General features: G+C 52.4%; 2 protein-coding genes across 8 annotated transcripts; one reads left to right on the plus strand and one right to left on the minus strand.

Moving 5' to 3' along the window:
* The first annotated feature begins 981 nt into the window (after positions 1–981).
* On the plus strand, positions 982–9431 carry TPM2 (tropomyosin 2). 5 transcript variants are annotated; one of them, XM_069576247.1, is made up of 9 exons: positions 982–2227; positions 2669–2794; positions 5709–5842; positions 5941–6058; positions 6153–6223; positions 6363–6438; positions 6940–7002; positions 7170–7239; positions 9285–9431. In XM_069576247.1, the coding sequence occupies exons 1-9, from the start codon at positions 2114–2116 to the stop codon at positions 9365–9367; spliced, it is 855 nt and encodes a 284-aa protein (XP_069432348.1). In that variant the 5' UTR covers positions 982–2113; the 3' UTR covers positions 9368–9431. The 5 variants fall into 5 exon arrangements, 4 of the variants coding, with proteins under 4 accessions (XP_069432348.1, XP_069432349.1, XP_069432346.1 ...); XR_011254328.1 differs by having other exon boundaries at positions 1087–2227; positions 6363–6760; XM_069576248.1 differs by having other exon boundaries at positions 1087–2227; positions 8199–9431.
* Positions 9432–10399: 968 nt separating this feature from the next.
* CA9 (carbonic anhydrase 9) lies at positions 10400–19566 on the minus strand. Of its 3 annotated transcripts, none has more exons than XM_069576219.1 (12): positions 19273–19566; positions 15849–16083; positions 15018–15047; positions 14606–14776; positions 14339–14481; positions 14165–14257; positions 13061–13127; positions 11692–11849; positions 11393–11537; positions 11238–11264; positions 10744–10825; positions 10400–10616 (listed from the first exon to the last, which is right to left on the minus strand). In XM_069576219.1, exons 2-12 carry the CDS (start codon positions 15952–15954, stop codon positions 10550–10552), a joined length of 1089 nt encoding a protein of 362 aa, XP_069432320.1. In that variant the 5' UTR covers positions 15955–16083; positions 19273–19566; the 3' UTR covers positions 10400–10549. The 3 variants fall into 3 exon arrangements, with proteins under 3 accessions (XP_069432320.1, XP_069432319.1, XP_069432318.1); XM_069576218.1 differs by having other exon boundaries at positions 15849–16101; positions 19273–19555; XM_069576217.1 differs by lacking the exon at positions 19273–19566 and having other exon boundaries at positions 15849–18608.
* Positions 19567–20179: the final 613 nt, after the last annotated feature.

Consider the following 20179-nt stretch of genomic DNA (forward strand, 5'->3'; position numbering starts at 1 on the left):
CCTGCACTGAGCTCAGTATGAGTGCTACACCAGTACAAGTCTGTGCACTGGGGGTGAGTCTGGAAGTGAAAGAAGGTCGGCTAGAGCTGAAGCAGGCAGGCGCCAAAGCAAAGGGCCTTGTATACCATATTAAGAGATGTGGATTCTTAACATTAAAAGAGGGAGAGCTAAGGGAGGCATTGGCAAGGATTTTAGGGTCCCACTCGCATCAACTTTAAAAAAGATTTTTCTGTCAAGGAGAGTTGGGGAACCAGGAGCAAGACCACAACAGACTCAGGCAGGAGGTAATATAAGGAACTGCCCAAGGCAACCCCAGAGAAGTTTGAGAAGTCTTCCTTATCTGGAGGAAGTACCTCCTACAGGATTAAGGGGATGTGGGGAGTGAGGGACAGGGGAGCTATTAATGACTCCCCTGGATTTGACCCTGGCTACAGGGTGGCTAGAAGCGACTTTTTAAGAGTTTGGGGGAAACGGAGTCAGTTTTGTCCATATGTAGCAGCAGTCGGCTAAGCAGATCTATACATTTCCCTGCCCCCTACCTCCCCGCCCTGACCTCGCGCAAGCCGAGGACCCAGGATTCCCACGGTTTCCACCCCACCAGCAAAAGCCAGGCCTCCCACCCGCCTGCCCCTCGGGAACAAGGCTTCCTCCGCCTGGTCTCCCCTTCCCCCCTCCAAGGCAGCTCTCCACTTCCTCTCCAACCCCCCCCACCCCAACCCGAGGAAAAAAAGAAAACAAAAACAAACAGCTTCACGCCCGTGCCCCAGATTTCCCGACCCTGGGCCCCGGCTCCCAGAGCCGTTTGTGGCGCCCGCGGTCAGGGGGGACACCTCCCCCGCCCCTCAGCCCAGCAGCTCAGAACTCTTACCCTTGCCCCTGCCTTCCTCGCCCCAGCCTGGCCCCGCCTCCCCACGGGAAACATCCCAAAAAAGGGCAGAAAAGAAATTTCAGCGTAAAGTTGGCTCATAAGGGAAGAGAGGAGAGTCCGCCGGGAGAAGGGGAGGAGAAGGGAGGGCGGCCGGGGAAGCTAGGGGAAAACGGGGGTGGGTGGGGGTGAGCGGAGGACGGTGGGGGTGGGGGAGTCCCGAGGAGGGACGGGGAAGGGACCGTAGGGACGCGTCCCGGTGGAGGTGGGGATGGGGGTAGGGAAGGCGCAGCGTCCTGCCTGGCAGAAGCCACGTGGAAAATATGCGGGGCACGTGGGGGGCGGGGCGGGCGGGCGCGGAGCTGGGATCCGAGGCTGGTCGGCAGTAGAGGAGGGGCCCTGGCTCCGGGGGTAGGGGATGGAAGCGGGGAGCGAGGGGAAGAGAGGTCAGACCCGCCCTCGGGGGCAGCGAACCCGGCCTCGATCTGCACTGCGACCGGGCTTCTGGGCTCCCCTCCTGCCTCAGTTTCCCCAAGTCCCTGGCGAGACTCATCGCTTTCACTGCCGTGTCGGTTACGCAAAGCCAGAGTCTGGAACTCAGGGTAAACTGAGGCACTAAAGCAGCAGACGAGCCCCGCCTCCCAAGAGACATTTAATCCGAGGGGATTTACAGGAAACTTCTAAATTAAGGGCAGCGGCTGCTGCAGTTGAGGGGGGGACACTCTGCACTCTGCTCACTCTCCTCTGCAGCTGCCGTGAGCTCAAGCCCCGAAATAGCCCCAGGGGCCCCAGCCGCAGCTGCCACAGGGCCGCGCTGTCACTCAGGAGAAGTGCGGAGCCCCCAGCCCCAGGGTCCCCTCCCCTCCGCGGCGCTAGTTTTTCCAGCCGACTATCCATCTACTTTCCCTTCCGACGGCTGCGGGCGGGGTGGGGGTGGGATGGAGAGGGGTGGGATAGAGGGGAGAGGCGGGGCCCTGAGGGGGCGGTCCCGAGGGGGTGGGCGCAGGGGGTGGCCGCGCCCCCCGACCCTGCAGTTCTTCTGCCCCTACAAGGTTTGGGACGCAGTGGGGGAGGGTCTTGGCCCCCGGCTCCGCCCGGTCCCTCCCCGCCTTTTAGGCGCCCACGCGGCAGGGACATCCCAGTCCCGCTTGGTGCTCCTCGCCCGCCACCCGTGCGCCCAGTCCGCGAGGCCAGCCCAGTTCTCCCGGTCCGCACTGCCCACCGGCCGGCCCGTCCCCCACCGCAACCATGGACGCCATCAAGAAGAAGATGCAGATGTTAAAACTGGACAAGGAGAATGCCATCGACCGCGCAGAGCAGGCCGAGGCTGACAAGAAGCAAGCTGAGGACCGCTGCAAACAGGTGGGGGGGTCCCAGGCCCGGCGCAGCCCCCGCCCCACCCCACAATGAGGGCAGGGTCGGCCCTGCCCTATGCCCCCCAGCCACTGGCCTGCTCTCCAATGCTCTCTACCGTCCAGTGTGGGGGCTGCTGGGCCTTCACAGTACCCTGGAGGGTCCGTCACCGGAGCCACACTTCATTCCACCCACCTTAGCCTGGGGAGCCCCAGTCCCCAGATTTCCACTGCTGCCCTTGCAGAGCCATGATGGGCCTTCTCCTTGGGGCTGGGAACTTTCTCTCTACTCCCACCAGATCCCTACACACCCCTAGCTGCACTGTCCCCCACTGTCCTCGGATGTCCCTCCTCCTCCCTAACCGCCTCTAAATATCTCAGTAACCCCTCACACACCCCCCTGACTCTGGCCTGGGCCTGGGCCTGGCTGACTGAGGTTTTTCTCTCCCAGCTGGAAGAGGAGCAGCAGGCCCTCCAGAAGAAGCTAAAAGGGACGGAGGACGAGGTGGAAAAGTATTCTGAATCAGTGAAGGATGCCCAGGAGAAACTGGAGCAGGCTGAGAAGAAAGCCACTGACGTGAGTGTGGACCTGGGGGTGTGGGAGAATTAGTGCACTGGAAGGGATCCCAGATGGGGATGGAGGGGACCTTCTTCACCAGGACTAAAAGGGTTTCCTTGCAGGAACCCAGGCTAGAGCAAGCTGGCACAAATAATTCAAGACAGTGGGTAAATCAAAACCACTTACCACTTCCCCCAGAGGACATAGCATTACAATTCCATTGGGTTCCAGCTCTTAGAATGTACAGTGATCAAACAATGAGTCATCGTGGGGGTGGGTAGTACAAGAATTTACCCTCCACCTCAACTAATCCTCCAGTTGAAAATGCAGAGAAGACTGCAGCTACATTCTGGGGGTGTGGGCTGTGGGTGTAGGTGCTGTGGGCAGCGGGAGAGAAAACAAATCCAAAGATGGTCCCTGACTTGAGTTACACCCCTGGGGTCCATTAGAAATTCCCTGGCCTTGACCTCTGGCTCCAGTGGCCCTGCTGTGCACTAGGGCCCCAGCTCAGGTTCTGTCAGTCCCTTATTTACCCTCATTAAGCTGTCAGCCTTGAGACCATGCCAGGCCACAGAGCAGAGGGACAAGGCCACAAATGCCAGGGCAGCCACCTTGGCAAGTCCTGCTCACTCTGAGATTTCTCTGCCCACCCCACACCTCCTAACCAGACATCTCAACCTCCTGCCAGTCCCAACCCCCACCCTGAGGTAGGAGAATGGCCATAAGACTTTGGACTTGGTACTTTCTCTGCCTCCTGTTCCCTATTTGCCTTCCACCCAGGATTAAGTTTAAAATGAGGCTTCAACTTGGATGGATGGGGGGATTAGCATAAGCATGGTCTGAACATCCGAGATCAGAGATGACATTACTGTTTGTGTTGACCATTATCCATATTCCCCATCCCCCTCTGCCACCAAGGTTGGTTTCTCTGACCTCCAGTCTTTGGTTTTGGTTCTTCACCCGCCCTGGCACTTGGAAGGGAACTGACCTGCAGCTGCTGGTGAAGGCGACCCTGGGCATCTGACACTCTATAAATAACTGCAGCCCAGTGCAGCTGGAGGCAGGCCTGGAAACCCAAGGAGCTGGGTGGGGGCTGAAGAGGAGGAGGGGAGGACAGGGACAGAGCTGGGGAAGCGGGGCAGCAGAGTAGGGAGGGAGTAGAGAGGAAGCACTGCCCAGACTTGTTGTATGACCTTGAACACAGCACTTAACTCACGCACTGCCTCAGTCTCTCCTCCTTCTCTTGCTTCCCGTTTGTGCAGTGAGGACAGCACTGTCTGTCCCGTGGTTAATAGAGCAGCATCCATAACTGGGAAAAACTTGAGAAGCACAAAACGGCAAAAGTCAGTCCTGTGATGCAGGCCCCAGGACTTCCCAGGTTCTCTAGAGTCACTTGTTACCCTATGAGCATGAAGAGAGGTTCCCTTTTACAGAGTCTCACCTCTCTCCAGACCTCCAGGATTCCTGAGTCATTCTTCCCAACCCCCAGTGCGGTCCCCAGAACCCTTCCACGTGGAGTCACCCAGCCCTGCGCCCAGGATGGGTTCCTGTCACTAGGTGGCCTTCAGCACCTGGAGTGTACAGGCAACACTGCTTTCTACACATGGTGCTGTTTCCCCTGTCCTACCCCCAGCACTGCCCCCTGTCTCTCCCCTCTCAGTCTCTTCTTCCCCTGCACTGGTCCCTTCTCCTTTCCAGTCCTGAACCTCAGGGTCTCTGTGTTTTGTCTTTGAGGGAGAGACAAGGGATGAGCTAATGTTTATGGGATGGGGACTCTGCAGGCAAATGCTCAAGTGCTTTGTGTGTGTTATTTTACTATTTCCCAAGATTGCTTATCATCAGAATCCCTGAGTGAATGAGTGATACTTGCTCAGTCATGTCTGACTCTGCAACCCCCTGCCAGGCTCCTCAGAATCCCGTGAAAGCTTAAAAAAGAAAAAAAAAAAAAAAAAGAAGAATTTCCAAGCCCCTGCCCTGGAGATCTCAGTTCAGTGGCTCCAGCATGGAGCTAAAGAACCTGGATTTTTGTTTGTTTGTTTTACCTCCCCGATGGTCTGTTATTAATCCAGCATTAGAAGCACTGTATTACCTCAGAACATTCTACAAAGGAAGAACCAAGGCTTAGAGAAACTAAATAAGTTACCCAAGGTCACACAAGTAGCTCAAAGACAGCAGTCTCACTCAGAGTGGATGCTCTTAACACCAAATTGCACTGCTTCTCTGCTTTGCCTTTTTGGGATCTTTCTTGCTCTGTCCTCTTTTTCTAAAGGTATCATCCCTTTCTATGGACCATCTCCAAAACCTCCATGATTTTGCCTCTGTATTGAAGGATCAGTGGCAGATCTGCCACTCACACTGCGCTTGCACTGCCCCCACTTGCATCCAGCGCTGGCAGAGAGCCTCTTGCTACAGCCGTGGGTCCCTTAGCCTGGCTTGCCGCCTAAGCCTCCTGCTATGAGTCTGCCTGGCCGCCAATGACATCACAGAGCTTGATTCTGTGATTGGCGGATTTTCGCAGCACTGTGGCCTGGTTGGCCTGATTCTTTCCCACCCCTTGCCTGAACCAGACTCCGCCAAGGAGTCAGGGCTACCTCAGACCTGATCCCAGCAGTAGGAGTGCTCTCAGACAGGACGGGGTGGGGGGGTGGGGGTAGCGGGGGGATTTGTGTGCAGATATCCACTGGAGACTCTGCACAGTGCTAGAAGAGGCCCCGCAGCAGGGGAATGGAGCTTGTCCAAGAGTGCATGTTTTGGGCTGGAACACAGAATCTGCGAAGAAGATGGTTTAGTGAAAAAAAAAAAAAAGGTTGAATGTCTGGAGGCCAGAAAGCTTAGCTTTGTTCTGACAAGCATCTTAACCATCCTCTGATGCCTCTTTGATCCTCATCCAAGGCAGACACAGCCGTTCTGACCTCTGACCTTTGACTCACAGGCTGAGGCAGATGTGGCCTCCCTGAACCGCCGCATTCAGCTGGTAGAGGAGGAGCTGGACCGGGCACAGGAGCGTCTGGCTACAGCCCTGCAGAAGCTGGAGGAGGCTGAGAAGGCAGCTGATGAGAGCGAGAGGTGGGCAGAGGGTTCCTCAGAGGATGGGGCGGGGAGGGAGCCGGGAGCCTGTCCCTGCTGGGCCTAACCCCACCCCCACCACTCGCCCTGCCTCTCAGAGGAATGAAGGTCATCGAAAACCGAGCTATGAAGGATGAGGAAAAGATGGAGCTGCAGGAGATGCAGCTGAAGGAGGCCAAGCACATCGCCGAGGATTCAGACCGCAAATATGAGGAGGTGAGAGCCCTGCTCCACTTTGTTCTCATACCTGAACCCCAGGCACCCCCAATCATTCACCATGAATCTCCTCCTCGCTCCCCCATCCCCACAGGTGGCCAGGAAGCTGGTGATCCTGGAAGGAGAGCTGGAGCGCTCAGAAGAGAGAGCTGAGGTGGCTGAGAGGTAAGGACACCCCAGGGTAGCAAGTGAACCTCGGCCTGAGCCCATGGCTGTGGGGCACTCTGTGCAGTGGGGAGGTGCTTCCCCAGGCAGGGGACCCCAGGGACAGGTCCTGCCTCTGACCCCTACCTGCTGCCCCCAGCCGAGCCAGGCAGCTGGAGGAGGAGCTTCGAACCATGGATCAGGCCCTCAAGTCCCTGATGGCCTCAGAGGAGGAGGTAGTCACCTCTCCGGACCTTTCTGGCCAATGGCACCTTCTCTCAGCTCACCTTCCCCTCCACCTCAGGCTGCCCTCTCTCAACCTGCTGGGGGTCGGGAGGGGCCTGGGGCTTCCAGTCTCCGGCTGCTGTCACTCTCACAACTTTGCTCTTCTCTTCTCTCCTCCACCCCGTCCCCACTGTGCCACCTCCACTGTCTCCCCCACTGTGCCCTCACATCCCACCCTGCCACATACCCCCCTGCAGTAAATGTGGGGACCTAGAGGAGGAGCTGAAAATTGTTACCAACAACTTGAAATCCCTGGAAGCCCAAGCGGACAAGGTAGAGGGGGGCAGAGGGGCAGTGAGGATGGGTTCCTTCAGGGAGGGAGGCGATGGGCCCAGGCAGGGCGGGGTGCAGTGTTTGATGGAGACAAAATCAGGAGTAGCCTGTGGGGCTCCGTGAAGAAATGAAGGTTTTGTGGGGGTGGTGAACTGATGACCTGTGTCTGTCCCTAAAAGTATTCCACCAAAGAAGATAAATATGAAGAGGAGATCAAACTGCTGGAGGAGAAGCTAAAGGAGGTGAGAGTCCTTCCAGTCCGAATGACCCTCAAGCCCCACAGTCCCTACCAGAGACCTCCTGTGGCAGGGAATTAGGAATGGGGGCAGAACAGAAGGTTGACTTAAGTGATAGTGTCTGGGAGGGCCTAAATTTTTGTTATTTTTCCCCATCTTGCCTTTACACCCAGGCTGAGACCCGAGCAGAGTTTGCTGAAAGGTCGGTGGCAAAGTTGGAGAAAACCATCGATGACCTGGAAGGTAAAAAGGATATTCCTCTGTACCCCCGAGACTTTTGAAATAGATCTGTACGACGCATGACTTATCTTCCTATCCCATGAGACTTGCCAGCGGTAAATTAGGACTGGGTCCCCTAGGACTCCACAGGTTTTGGCAGTCTCTGCCTCCCGTCCAAGTAGATAGATGATGTAGCCCCATCAACCCCAGTGCTTCGCAAACTTGAGAATCCCCTCAGAGAGTTTTTAAAAATACAAATTCCTGGGTCCTGCTCTGAAGTGAATGCTGACTTTGGACTGAATCTGTGTCTAACAAGTGCCCTGACAATGCAGATGCTGCTGGTCCTCAGACCAGACTCTGAGTAGCACTGATCTGATAACACTGTCTCCAAGTACAGCACCCTCTTTATTAAATAGAGAGCTGTTTGCTTTAATATCTAGGTTTTCATGAAAACATTAATGGAAAATACTATTCTAAGCTAGATTTGACGAAAACAAATATCCAGGTATTTGCTAGTCTGTAGCTACTTCTCACTCTTATCAACAACGTTGTGCCTAAAACTGTCTTTCCCTTTTATTTTACTTTCATAACTCCCACATCTCTTGCTTCCAGCCCTCTCAGGCAAGCCTCAATTTTCTCTCCAACTTTAGACCTTTCTAGCTTGAGTGTCCTCCCCTTGCAGCAAGCACTTCTGCTTGGGCAAACCACTGTGCCCCCACGCCCCTGGGGGGAGGCAGGAGCTCCTTGGGGAAGCACCAACTTGGGGTACAGAGAAGGATAAAAGACATAGGGGTACAGAGAGGAGATGAGGGGCCCCTGATGGCTGTCCAGCCTGTTCTCTGGCCTGTCTCCCTCATTCCATCTTCATCCACCTCTCTCTGATTCTTGTTCTCTCTATTACCCTCTCTCCTTCCACTCCTCTTTCCCTCCATTCCTTCTCCCCACACTCCCACCTGGCCCCCCTCTCCTGGACCCCCCACCAGATGAAGTCTATGCACAGAAGATGAAGTACAAGGCCATCAGTGAGGAGCTGGACAACGCGCTCAATGACATCACCTCCCTCTGAGCCCCTTACCAGCGTGGCCCTCGGCCCCTCTCTCTTCTCCTTTCCATTTTCTCTATGGGAAGCAGGGCCAGCAGGAGGAGCAGAAATTGCCGACACTGCACAGCCAGGCTGGGTGCAGCCTAGGAGAGCCCCCGCCACATCCGCTGCCCATCCTGGCACTTGCTTCATCCTTCTATATCCATCCACTCCTCCCTCTACCCGCCGGCCTCCACCACTCTCTGCTGCTTAATAAACTCCATCTGGTCTCCATGCTGTTTTCCTGCCCTCTAAAGAGCACTGCCATCACCCCCACAGAGCACTGGTTCACTGCTGAGACCCCGGCTCCTATGGGCACCCCTAATCTTGTGACTCCCTCCCCCACTGAGCTCACCCCCAGGACACTGAGGCCCACCCCAGAACCCCCTCTGCATGACTCTCTGCCGCATGTGGGCACGTATGACTGTGTCATTCACCACAGGCCCTCTGGTGCCTCTGAGATACACGCCCTTCTGCAAACCCAGGCATGTCACTGCCCTTGGAGCGCTCAGCTGAGATTCCAGGATATAAAGGAATGACTGGAAGGGGAGTGGGCTGGTAAGGTGTAGGGGAGGGGTGCAAGGTTGTTAAAGGTCCAGGATGACGTTTGGAATGACACTGGATGCCAGCAACGTAGGGGCTTTCGCTGCAGGTCTGTTTTCTGCCTCGAGTTTGTCTATCTGTCTGACACTCCCTTTCCTGGCTCAGTCTTTGTCTTTCCTCCTGTTTCCAACTCTCTTGAACCTTCTAAAGAAGGAGGGTAAATTAGTTTATGACTTGAGCCTTCCCATACACCTCCATGGCCCTGAAGCCTTGAGTGAGGCATCCCTGTCTTGGTCAGTCTATCTGTCTGTCCCACCCAAGGGGTCCTCAGATCCTTGAATGTTTGTGTCTTTGTATGCCTCCAACCCACTCCGTGTCTGTTTGTTACACCCCCTGTCCATGCCTCCCCACCCCACCCCTGCTCACGGGTTGCTTCCCCTCACAGAGACCTTGGCCAGTGCCAAGGAGGAGAACGTGGAGATCCACCAGACCCTCGACCAGACACTGCTGGAGCTCAACAACCTCTGAGGGCTGGCCCTGCCCCCAGCCAGGCTAGCTGCCACCCCAACCAATAAAACGGATGTTACCAGCATTATGGGGCCCGTTAAGCCTTTCTTGGGTATTGGCAGTGGTGGTGGTGGTAATTTTCCAAAGTGGAGAAGGCAGAGAGGATGCCTCAGGGGAAGAGCAGAGTTGGAAGGAGCTCTGAGTGAGCCAGAGGGATGGGGGCACTAGGGTCACCAAGGAGGGGTTGTGAATGGGCTGTGTGGAGCAGAGAAGCCTGGCAGGGCTGGAGGAGCATTCTGGCCCTTATTACCCACAGGGCAGAGGAACTGTCAGCGGCACTGCCCCATTCCAGCAAGTGGCTGGGCACAACACAACTGGAAGGCAAAACCACAAAACTACATTGGTTTCACTTGAGCAGGGTGAAAGCCCAAAAGCCTCACTGATTTTAAGCCTAGAGACTGAGCCTGCCCTATAGACAGAGGGACAGACACACAGTCATTCCAACACTATAGACAGACACAGACACACACACACGGTCATTCTAGCACTATAGGTCATTTCTGCCCGCTTAGTGTCAGACATCTATGTTAGGCAGACTCCTGCTGCCTCATCAAAGATGTCCACATCCTAATCCTATGAAACGTCACCTTACATGGGAAAAGGGACTTTGCAGTCACGTTAAGGATTCTGAGATGGGGAGATTATTCTAGGTTATCCGCGTGGGCCCGACATAATCACAAGAGCCCTTTCAACGCAGTTGTAGGTGATGTGACAATGGAAGCAAGAGATGGGAGTGATGCAGGGAAGGGGCCACAAGCCAAGGAATGCTTGGCTTCTAGAAGCTGAAAAAGGCAGGAAAATATTCTCTCCTCAAGAGTGTCCAGAGGGAACCATCCCTGACAACACCCAAACTTTAGCCCATAAGATTCATTTTGGACATCTGACCTCTAGAACTCTTAAGAGAATAAATTTCCATTACCATTAAGTTTGTGGTAGTTTGTTACAGCAGTGATAGGAAATGAACGCACCATCCTTTTGATTAGGAGACAAGGATTTGCTTTCCACAGGTTTTATTAGAAATATTTATTTTTAAAAATATCTTTGGAGGTTTAAAAGGAAGTGGTGTAATGAACAGGACAGTCTTCAGCTGCCCCTCGGATTCCTCTGACCAGCTTCTCTAAGTATTCTCCAAGTGGCAGGCCTCTAGGCAACAGTCTCTGTGACCTCTGCTGGGTGGTAGCTAACACTCCCTTTGGTCTCACTTGGGTGTCTACACAACAGGGAAGCCTAATCAGAAATCTCACCAGGGATGAGCTCATTTGCATGCAATTTGCATGGAGCTGCTCTGGACTCGGGGATGTGGGGGCTGGGCCTGAGGGAGAGGGTCAGTATAATACCTTTGCTGCCTTCTCATTTGCACAAGGAAGGCGATGCTGGTAACAGCAAAGAGGAGGCCAAAAACCAGGGCCAGGATGTCGCCTGGAGGGAGGAAGAAAGAGACTGCTTCAGGGAGTGAAGAGGAGCCTGTAGGATTCCCTCAGAGCTGCTTCCACCTGCACCCCACCCCACCAGCTCTGTCCGAAGTTCTGCCACTCCCTGCGTCTCCAGCTGGGGCCAGCTAAGGGAAGGGGGTGGGTCCACAAGGAGGGGTAAGATAAGCACCCTTTTCCTTCTTAAAGACAAAAGAGGTGGCTTGGGAAGGAGGACTGGAGGAGTTTTTTTGAGCTTCATTCTGACCAACTCTTGCTCTGGGGATGACAGGGTAAGCCCCACCTTGATCCAACACTATCCTATTGGGCTTGGAATCTGTTCTACAGAAACGCAGAGGTAGCAATGGTGGTCCTGACTAGCCCCTGGCTGAACAGTGCCAAGGGTGGGGGCACAGACTCACCAGCAGCGAGACAGGAATTCAGGTGGACTGAAGAGAAAAAGCAAATGTTAGAGCTGAGGACTGTGACCACCACTGACAGACAAGTGAGGACACAAGAGAAGATGAGGGCCCTGTGGCTGGAGAGGGGGTCCCAGCATCAGCAGACAAAGTGGCACCTGGTTCAACAGTCCTAGGGCTGCCATCCACACCAGCAGGGAAGGAGGCCTCAATTATTCGCCCATTCAAAGGCTGTGTAGCCCGGAAGTTCAGCTGCAACCGGGAGTCATCAGGTCCCCACAGGGAGTCAGCGAGGGTGTGGAGCTGGGGAGGACAGCAGAGAGTGGGGGGTGGGCTCAACACAGAAGCGAAAGTGTCAGAGGCTTACAGCCAGTACCTCAGGGCTCCACTGTCCATGTCCGCCACTTCCCCCACACGGCCCCTTCATCTCTTTCTGCCTCCTCATCCCCAGTGTCACCTGCTTAGCACTCAGCTTTACTGTCTGGTTGAACACAGTCCAGATGACCCCCTGGGCACAGGGAGGTGTGGTGAGAGACCCCTCATATCGGAAGTAGCGGCTGAGGTCAGAGGGCAGCAGTGCAGATACATCCAGTCCTGGGACCCAAGTCTCAGAGTCTGTGGAGAGGATGTGTGCTGAAGTCCAACCTATCTTGACCTCCCCTCATACACACACCAAAGCTCAGGGGTAGAGGGATACATTTTTAAATCCCAGAAACCAAGTTGACCCAACTCCCTCAGACTATTTATTCACTGAGTGTATCCCTTCCCATAACTCAGCACAGGACATGACTCAGTAGAAAGTAAAAGGTTTTGGGGCTCACAGAGTAAGAGAACTGCTACCCTGGCCCTTCTTCTGGGTCTTCACTCTTACTTTGCATACTGTGATAACATGCTGGAATGCAGATGTAAGCCCAGAGTGAATCAAAAGAGAAAATGAGTAATTTTCTGAATAGCTTGTAATTTGAATAATTTGTAATACCTATAACTGTAAAAGACACAAAAACTCAAAAAGCATAGTTCTCTTCAGTTTAGCAAAATGTAGGATCCAGCTGGGTGAGGTTTAAAATGACCTAGAGTGACTAAGAAGGAAAAGAAGATTTCCAACATTATTTACAAATTTAAAATATTTGATGCTGGGCTTCCTGGTGGCTCAGTGGTAAAAGAATGCCTGCCAATGCAGAGGACACAGGTTCAATCCCTTGCCGGGGAAAGATCCCACATGCTGCGGAGCAACGAAGCCCGTGCACCACAACTACTGAGCCTGTGCTCTAGAGCCTGGAACCGCAACTGCTGAACCTGCACACAGTAAATACTGAAGCCCACATGCCCTAGAGCCTGTGCTCCACAACAAGAGAAGCCACTGCAATGAGAAGACTGCATACTGCAGCTACAGAGGAGCCCCCACTTGCTGCAACTAGAAAAAGCCTGCACAGTAGTGAAGACCCAGCACAGCCAAAAATAAATAAAATTATTTTTTTTTAAAGTCAAATATTTGATGCTTTGAAGGAGTAATAGTTCTCAGAAAAATTTTAGCTCTCCAGACTCAAACCCTGGAGTTCCAAACACTGTTTTTTGGTTTTATTTGGTTTTCATCTTATCTTGGTTTCTGTTTGGTTTTTAAACAAAAAATCTGTGGGCAGCAGTTTGCTTTGCCTGTTTGCTGTGTTCAGCTTCATAGTTATTATCAAGGTCACAGTAAGCCAGTTCACACTGCAATCCCCTTCTCTGTGGGAGGGAGCCCTTCTCCATCCTCAGACCTGAGGCTCCCCAAGGATGGTTCTTTATGACAAGGGTATCAAGGGTAGGAGCCAGACCAACAAACTGACCTTCCTCAGTGATTTCTCCCAAACATGACAGCAGCTGTTCATAGGCACTGTTTTCTTCTGGGCCTTCCTAGGAGATGACCGTGCAAGACAGATAAATACATGTATCTAGAGTCATGGCTGGCGGCCTGTAGGTGATGTGGATTCCCATAATCCTCCCCCATTCCCCACCTCTGAGAATGCTGGGGAAACACAAAATCTTACGTATTATTACTCAAGGTCCATTTACTTCTTCTTTGCAAACTGACCTAACTAGGTGGACTCATTTTCAGTGGCAAATTGGAGGAAGAGGAGGATGCTGGGCCATTTTACTAGGATACAAGGCTGTCAACAATGGGCTCTACTTACTTTTCCAGGCTCACTTATCACTAACTCTATACATATTCCATGGTCCTGCCACAGACAACCCCAATAACCTTTGTATCCATGGTACCTCTGCATTCACCTTAATAATTCATGAGTTTGACTTCTGGATCCAGGACATGCTATTTCCAAGGTACTTCTCTGCAGTGCTGTGAGGCTGGTGTTAATGAGTCAGGGAGGCAGTGAGTCTAACAGGTGTTTCACCATCCACAGGTGTCTCACCACCCTTCCTTCCTATTAGCCTCTTCTAATCATTGTGTTTGTCCAAAGAAGTCAAATGCTTCTCTAGACTCAGTGCATTTTGCAAAGGGGAAATTATGGGTTATAAAGGTATTAGAGAAATGACTCTTCCTTTTGACCATTCCCCACACCTGCCATTCCCCAAATGGGCCATATTCTGAGTCTTTGCGTGTACTGTTCGCTCTGCATGGAATATCTCTTTTTCTTTCCCACTAGCAAAGGCTTCAAGTTTTACTTCCTCTGTGAGGCCTTCCTTGACTACCTCTTTGACTATGTGTCCTGTGTATATGTCTACCCTGTTAGCCTCCCTCACTGGCTGTGGGGAGACAGGATCAACTGTTTCGGGATCTTTTTTCTGTGGCCCAGAGCCTGGCTCACAGTGGGCGTTAACGAAAGAACTGAATGAAGATGACAGTCAGGTGCGGGGATGGGAGTTTCTGGGGCAAGATACTCTGAGCCCGAGGGCGTAAGAAAGCAGAGGTGGGGGGTGTCCAGGGCTGGTACCTGCAGAAAGGCTGCCAAGACGGCCAAGCCCCCTGGGCGCCCCAAGGCCTCGTCAAATTCCTCAAATGCAGTGCTGAGGTGAACCACGTGAATCTGGAGAAGACACGGTAGGAGTGGGCGAGGTCCCTTACCCGGCACTCCGCTTTGACACTTCGCGGACAGCTGCGCGCTCACCTCGGCAGGAAAACGGTGACCATCAACCGTGTGTTCCGAGCCCGGGCGACCCGCGGCCCCCCAGTGCAAATGTAACTGCAGGGCCCGGTACTCCTGTCCGGGACCCAACGCCATCTTCAGCCCAGAAGGCAGACTCAGCTGCACTGTGTGGTGAGAGGCAGGTGAGCCGGGGCCCGCCCCACCCTCAGCCTAACTTCCAATGACCGTCCCCTCATCTCCAGGTAGACTCCGCCCCTTCCCTGAGGCTCCGCCCCGAGACCGCCTCACCGGTGTGGCCATTGTTGCACAGGCGCAGTTTTGGTTGTGGCGGGAGCTCAAAGCCAAGGAGTTCCAGGGGTTGCAGGGCTGGACAAAACGCAGTGAGCTCCGGGCGGATGTCTACCGGGGATTGAAAGCGGCCAGCGCAGGCTGGGGACACCTGGGGCCATGGCGGAGCGCCTGGAGTGGGCAAGTGTGTACAGGAAGTTTGAAGACAAGATCAGGAACTTTTAGGGAAGTGGAGTAGAAAAAGTGATGCGGTCGAGTCAGGAGGGATCCGGGAGGGAAACAGAGGTAAAGGATGCGGGGGTCGGGGTTGGCGGGGGACTGGCAGACGTGGATGCGGGGTGAGGGATGCGTGTACGGGCATCAGCAGAGCCGGGTGCCCAGATTGGGTCTCTGTAGGGGGTGGGTGTCTCACCTCCATAACGCCAATGACTGTGGCCATCCCCTGCATAAATGAGAAGAATGAAGAGGCTGATCTTTGAGCCCAGTTCCTCCCCGGCGGCCAAAAAGAGGTGGGTCATCCTCACTAGCAGCGTTCACAAACTCAGATTCTTACAAAAGCATAGCAGGTAACAGAAACACCACAAACAGGCACAATAGGTTGCAGCCAAATAAAACGCCACAGCTTGATGGGCCACACAAAGATTCTACTAGCCCTGCTTGCAACCACTGTCTTAGGGTCTGTAAAATGGGTGGAGACCTCAGTTCCCAGGCCCAGGTTAGTAGACCATCTTTCTCCTTTAGAAATCCCTCCTCCCCACTCTCCCTGATTCCTTTCTGATCTCCATCTCCTTTTCCAAAGTTCCTGGCTTGAGGGTCAAGATACCAGGTTCCTCTACCTGCTGTTTCCCTCTTCCTAGGTCTCACTTTCCTCATCTGTAGACTGAAGATGCGGTGATTTCTACAAACCCTTCCTGCTCTTCCTCTGGTACCAGCCCCCTTCCTTCCTCTCCTGTCTCTTCATACTTTGCTCTCCACATTCCGATCTCTTCTCCTCTCCAACCTCCCCCTTTCTTTTCTGTCTCTTCCTGCTTACCTCTCTCCGTGTCCCTTTTTATTGTCTCTTCGTCTAGCTCTGAAAGAGGGTAAGGGGCTAGTGGCAAGGGAGCTCCTGGGGTTGGGAAAAATCACTGTCAGAGCACAGGCTCCTCTTCTTCCCTGAATAATCCCTCCCTGGGCTGGGGTTTAATGTGGCGGAAGCACCAACCTCCTGGAGCCTAGGTTTGCAGAGCTGATGACCACTTACCTTTTTCGTCTCTGTGGGCGTTATTCTGGAGGTCTTCAGTGTCCCTGGGTGCCTCAATAGTTGGTAGATCCTCTAACTTCAGAGAATTCTCTTCTCCTGGGTCCATCTTCAATCCAGGTAGGTCCTCTTCTCCAGGTGAGTCCTCCTCTTCAGGTATATCCTCTTCACTGGGCAGGTCCTCCTCACCAAGTGGATCATCTTCCCCAGATGAATCTCCTCCCGTGGTGGGAGCACCCTGCATCCAGAGCAGGCTCTGGGGATGGGCAGGCACCAGAAGGAGCAGTAACAGCAGCAATTGCACAGCTGGGCCTGGGGCAGGGGCCGGAATCCACAGAGGGAGCCGGGGGCTGGGGCCCAGGGGAGCCATGCGGCTGACTGGGGTGTCCTGGGACACGGTGTGTACGGGCTGGGGCTGTAGTGCACGGGCTGTACGTGCATCGGAAACAGGAGGTGGGTGGGGGAGGAGCAAGCCTGGAGGGGAGCAGGCTGACTCACAGAAGGCCCTTTTGGAGATGGAGCCAAAGTCCTGTGGGTCTACTGGCCCTGTGCCCCCTCTCCGATAGCAAGGTGGGAATGGGGTGGAGTGAGGGGCAGGTATGTGCCTAGCCAGAAGGTTATCGGGGTCATGGGCTCAGCCTGGAACCCAAGGCACCACCTGGCACTATACAGGTTCTCCCTGGCACTGCCCGACTGCTAGTCAGCCAGCTCCAGCTAACCCTGGCCTGCTTCCCAGCCCCAGGCAGCTGGGGCCCCCACATCCTCTGGCTGAGAGGAAAGCTGCCCATATATACATTCCTGGCTGGGCCAGGGAGCAGGTAAAGGGGTAGGGAAGGCTCCTGGGGGAGTCTGGGGGTGGGAGAGTGGATGGATGAATAGGTGGGATGTGAATTTGAATATGAATGGACAGCTGCATATATTCATGAGTCTCTGATGGGTTAAAACTGAATGTAATATTCATCATATTACACCTCTGCTCAAAAACCTACACTGGCTTCCCACACTCTGCAAAGTATCTTCCATCTGCCTATCTTCTCCCTCCAGATGACTTCAAGTCCCTTCAAAATCTTACCCAAGAGACTTTTCCATCTTATCTCCTACTACTCTCCCTCATATTCTAGCAAAATTAAACTATTCGTTTTTATCCAAACCTTTGTTCATCTATTTCTTTCTTTCACTCTTCTGTTTATTCAGCATCTACCATATGTCAGGCTAGAGGTATGGAAACAAGACCCAGTCCCTGTCCTGAGGAGCTCACTGTCTGGTGAGTGAGGGCAAAACTATCATAATATTTGGAGGAGAGAGATGAATTCTCAGAAAGTAACACAGAAGTTGGCAAAATCTGGTCAGGGTTTAAAGAAGTAGCAGTTCAATTGGTTAAAAAAAAGAAGTGGGGGAAATGGGATCCTGGGCAAAAGAGAGATATCAAATACTTTGAGCAGGAGAGGGACAGAATTTGTATCTCACACTAGGTTATGTTGAGGGGTGGTGTGGAGCACGGATTGGAGGGGGAAAGTGGGTGCAAAGAGGTGAAGAGTGAGAGGACCCCAAGAATGGGCTGGGGGTTCCCAGTCTGCCTATTCACTTAACATTTGGTGAGCCCCCTCCAGTCCTCCAGGCATGGTTCTAGGCTGTAGGGACGCAGCGCTCACCTGGAGAACAGCCTCTGCTGTTCGGTAGCTCACATTCTAGGAAGGCCCCAGTGGCTTCGACAAACCAGAAGACAGTAAGGCCATCTCAGGAGATTCTTCCCTGGGGCTCATATTCAGTAGGTATGTACACCATTACGGTTGTGTAGGCTAATTAAATACGTTGAACATTTACAATCTGGTTTGTAACTAGCCCCTAACTCCAGGGTGCTCCTGCTACCCCACTCCCCTCTGGGGACCCTCCTAGCCTCATGACCTCTTATCTAAAGAAGTAATGCTTGGCACAACACAGGCTCTGGACACCACTTGAGTGTCCCACCCAGTTTCCACTCTGGATCAGTATTTATATACCCATTACCGTGTTATATAGTTTTACTATCTCCTCTGTGTAAATCCCTTTTATTATTCAAGACTCAGCTCATACAACCACTATGGAGAACAGTATGGAGCTTCCTTAAAAAACTAAATAGAACTACCATATGATCCAGCAGTCCCACACCTAAGCATATGTCTGGAGAAAACCATAATTCAAAAAGATATATGCACCACCCCAATGTTCACTGAAGCACTATTTACAATAGCCAAGACATGGAAGCAACCCAAATATCCATTGATAGATGAGTAGATAAAGAAGATGTGGGGTGTGTGTGTATGTGTGTAATACTACACAGCCATAAAAAAGAATGAAACAATAACATTTGCAGCAACATGGGTGGATCGAGAGATTGTCATAGTTAAGTAAGTCAGAGAAATAAATATCATGATATCATTTATATGTGGAATCCAAAAAAAAAAAAAGATACAAATGAACTTATTTACAAAACAGAAACAGATTCACAGAATTAGAAAAGACACTTATGGTTACCAAAGGGGAAAGGTAGAGGTGAGGGATAAAATAGGAGGTTGGGATTAACATATGAACACTACTACATGGAAAAGGATGGATATATGTGTATATATAACTGATTCACTTTGTTGTACATCTGAAACTAACAAAACATTGTATATCAGCTATACTCCAAATATTAAAAAAAAGACTCACCTCAAAGGCTATCTCCAGGAAGTCTTGCTTGACCAACTCTACACCACAGGAAGAGATATCTGGTGACTGAACCACCACAGTTCTTTGCCTGCCCTAATAATCTTGCTTACCATCCAATTCATATTAAGGTGATTTATGACATTATATCTGCTCTAATAGCCTCGAGGTTCATAAGGACAGGGTCCAGTATTTGAATGAGTCCATCTTATATTCAACTGTCTTTTATTATTGATCATTTTTCTCTTTTCAGATCACTGTGCCAGGGCTTAAGAAAAACCAGACTAAGATAGCTTCCCTGCCTTCAGGGAGCCCATTGACAATGACCTGTGTATGTCAAACCACAATTATTCCAGGAGTAGGGCATCACATTTATACAGCACCCTAAACTGTGTGCCTTGTCAGAGTGACTGTCATACTGTATGCCAAAACTTGTATGGTTCAACAACAGCTGTGCTGCAAGCAGTCATCTTAGGAGTCAGTCAGTCTACCAATCTCGGTTGCCATTTCTGGAGCTAAATTAAGAGCCATCCATGGCAATCCAAGCAGGCACTCCTGATGGTCAGCTCATTGCCTTGGGCAGCTGTGTTGTCAGAACCTTGGTTGGACCCAGACACATGGAAGGTACATGATAATATCTAAATTGGATAGGCCTGGATAAGACAGAAGGAGATAATGACTAATCTAATTGAGACGGGGGAGGTCATGGGAAGGACAGAAAACAGGAACACCGTGCTACCTGAAGTCTGGAGTTTGCATGTCCAGAACTTTCTCCAACACCAATCCTAGTTTTATTCCAATGTTTTGAATGTTTCCATCTTTTTCTGTTTTAGATCTGTGTCAGGGTCTCCTTGAACACTTCTCTGTGGTGTTTCCACACGTCTCCCCTCTGTCTCTGCTGCTTTTCCTCAGTATTTCAGAGTCCAGATCTACATCGAGGTGCAGCTCTGTGCTCCGGCTCCCTAATTTCCCAAGTGCCACTCTCCATGGGTGCTGTCTCTTGAGCTCTCCGTCTCTGTGTGACTATGTCTCTGGTCTGGGTGGGGAATGTGGACTCTGATCTGGCCTTTGCAACTGGGAGTCTGCCAAACTCTAGAACAGGTTTGAGCTCCCAGAGTCTTGTTTCCTGGGTCTCCCTAGGTTGGGACAGAGTGTACTCAGGGCTAATTGACTAGGTCACCCCCCTTCTCCTGTCTTGGCCTGGCACACACTTCTCTGTGGTTGCTTAGGGCCAAGACTTTTGTCATTAGGGTCTGTGTCTTAAGACATCGAGAGCCATGTCTCTTGCTTATCCCATGGCTGCAGATAAGGGAGCTATGTACCAGGGAAGCAGAAGAAAAATCCCCCTATTCCCCAGACATGGACCAGAAGCAAAGACAAATCAGCCCTTCTGGGGTGCTGGGGACTGCCCTATAGTTCGAGCCCACCTCACCATCTATATTATTTTCCTAGGACTGCTGTAACAAATTTCCACAAACTGGGTGGCTTAAAGCAACCAAGATTATTCTCTCACAGTTCTGGCAGTGAGGAGTCTGAAATTAAGGTGTTGGTAGGGCCCTGTTCCTTCTGAAGGTTCAAAGGCCTCTTTCAGCTTCTGGTGGCTCCAGGCATTCCTTGGCTTGTGGCTGCCTAACTTCAATCTGTGC

This window comes from Ovis canadensis, chromosome 2 (genome assembly GCF_042477335.2).
Source record: "Ovis canadensis isolate MfBH-ARS-UI-01 breed Bighorn chromosome 2, ARS-UI_OviCan_v2, whole genome shotgun sequence".
Lineage (NCBI taxonomy): Eukaryota > Metazoa > Chordata > Mammalia > Artiodactyla > Bovidae > Ovis > Ovis canadensis.

Bases quoted from the DNA above. Each gene is read 5' to 3' on its own strand.
- TPM2 (XM_069576247.1), top strand. From the start codon at position 2,114: ATGGACGCCATCAAGAAGAAGATGCAGATGTTAAAACTGGACAAGGAG. The intron at 6,439-6,939 runs GTAGTCACCTCT...TGTCCCTAAAAG, and splicing joins TGATGGCCTCAGAGGAGGAG to TATTCCACCAAAGAAGATAA. The intron at 7,240-9,284 runs GTAAAAAGGATA...TTCCCCTCACAG, and splicing joins AACCATCGATGACCTGGAAG to AGACCTTGGCCAGTGCCAAG.
- CA9 (XM_069576217.1), bottom strand. From the start codon at position 16,215: ATGGCTCCCCTGGGCCCCAGCCCCCGGCTCCCTCTGTGGATTCCGGCC. The intron at 14,777-15,017 runs GTGAGACACCCA...TGCCCACTCCAG, and splicing joins CAGTCATTGGCGTTATGGAG to GCGCTCCGCCATGGCCCCAG. The intron at 10,617-10,743 runs GTATTATACTGA...CCTGTTGTGTAG, and splicing joins CAAATGAGAAGGCAGCAAAG to ACACCCAAGTGAGACCAAAG.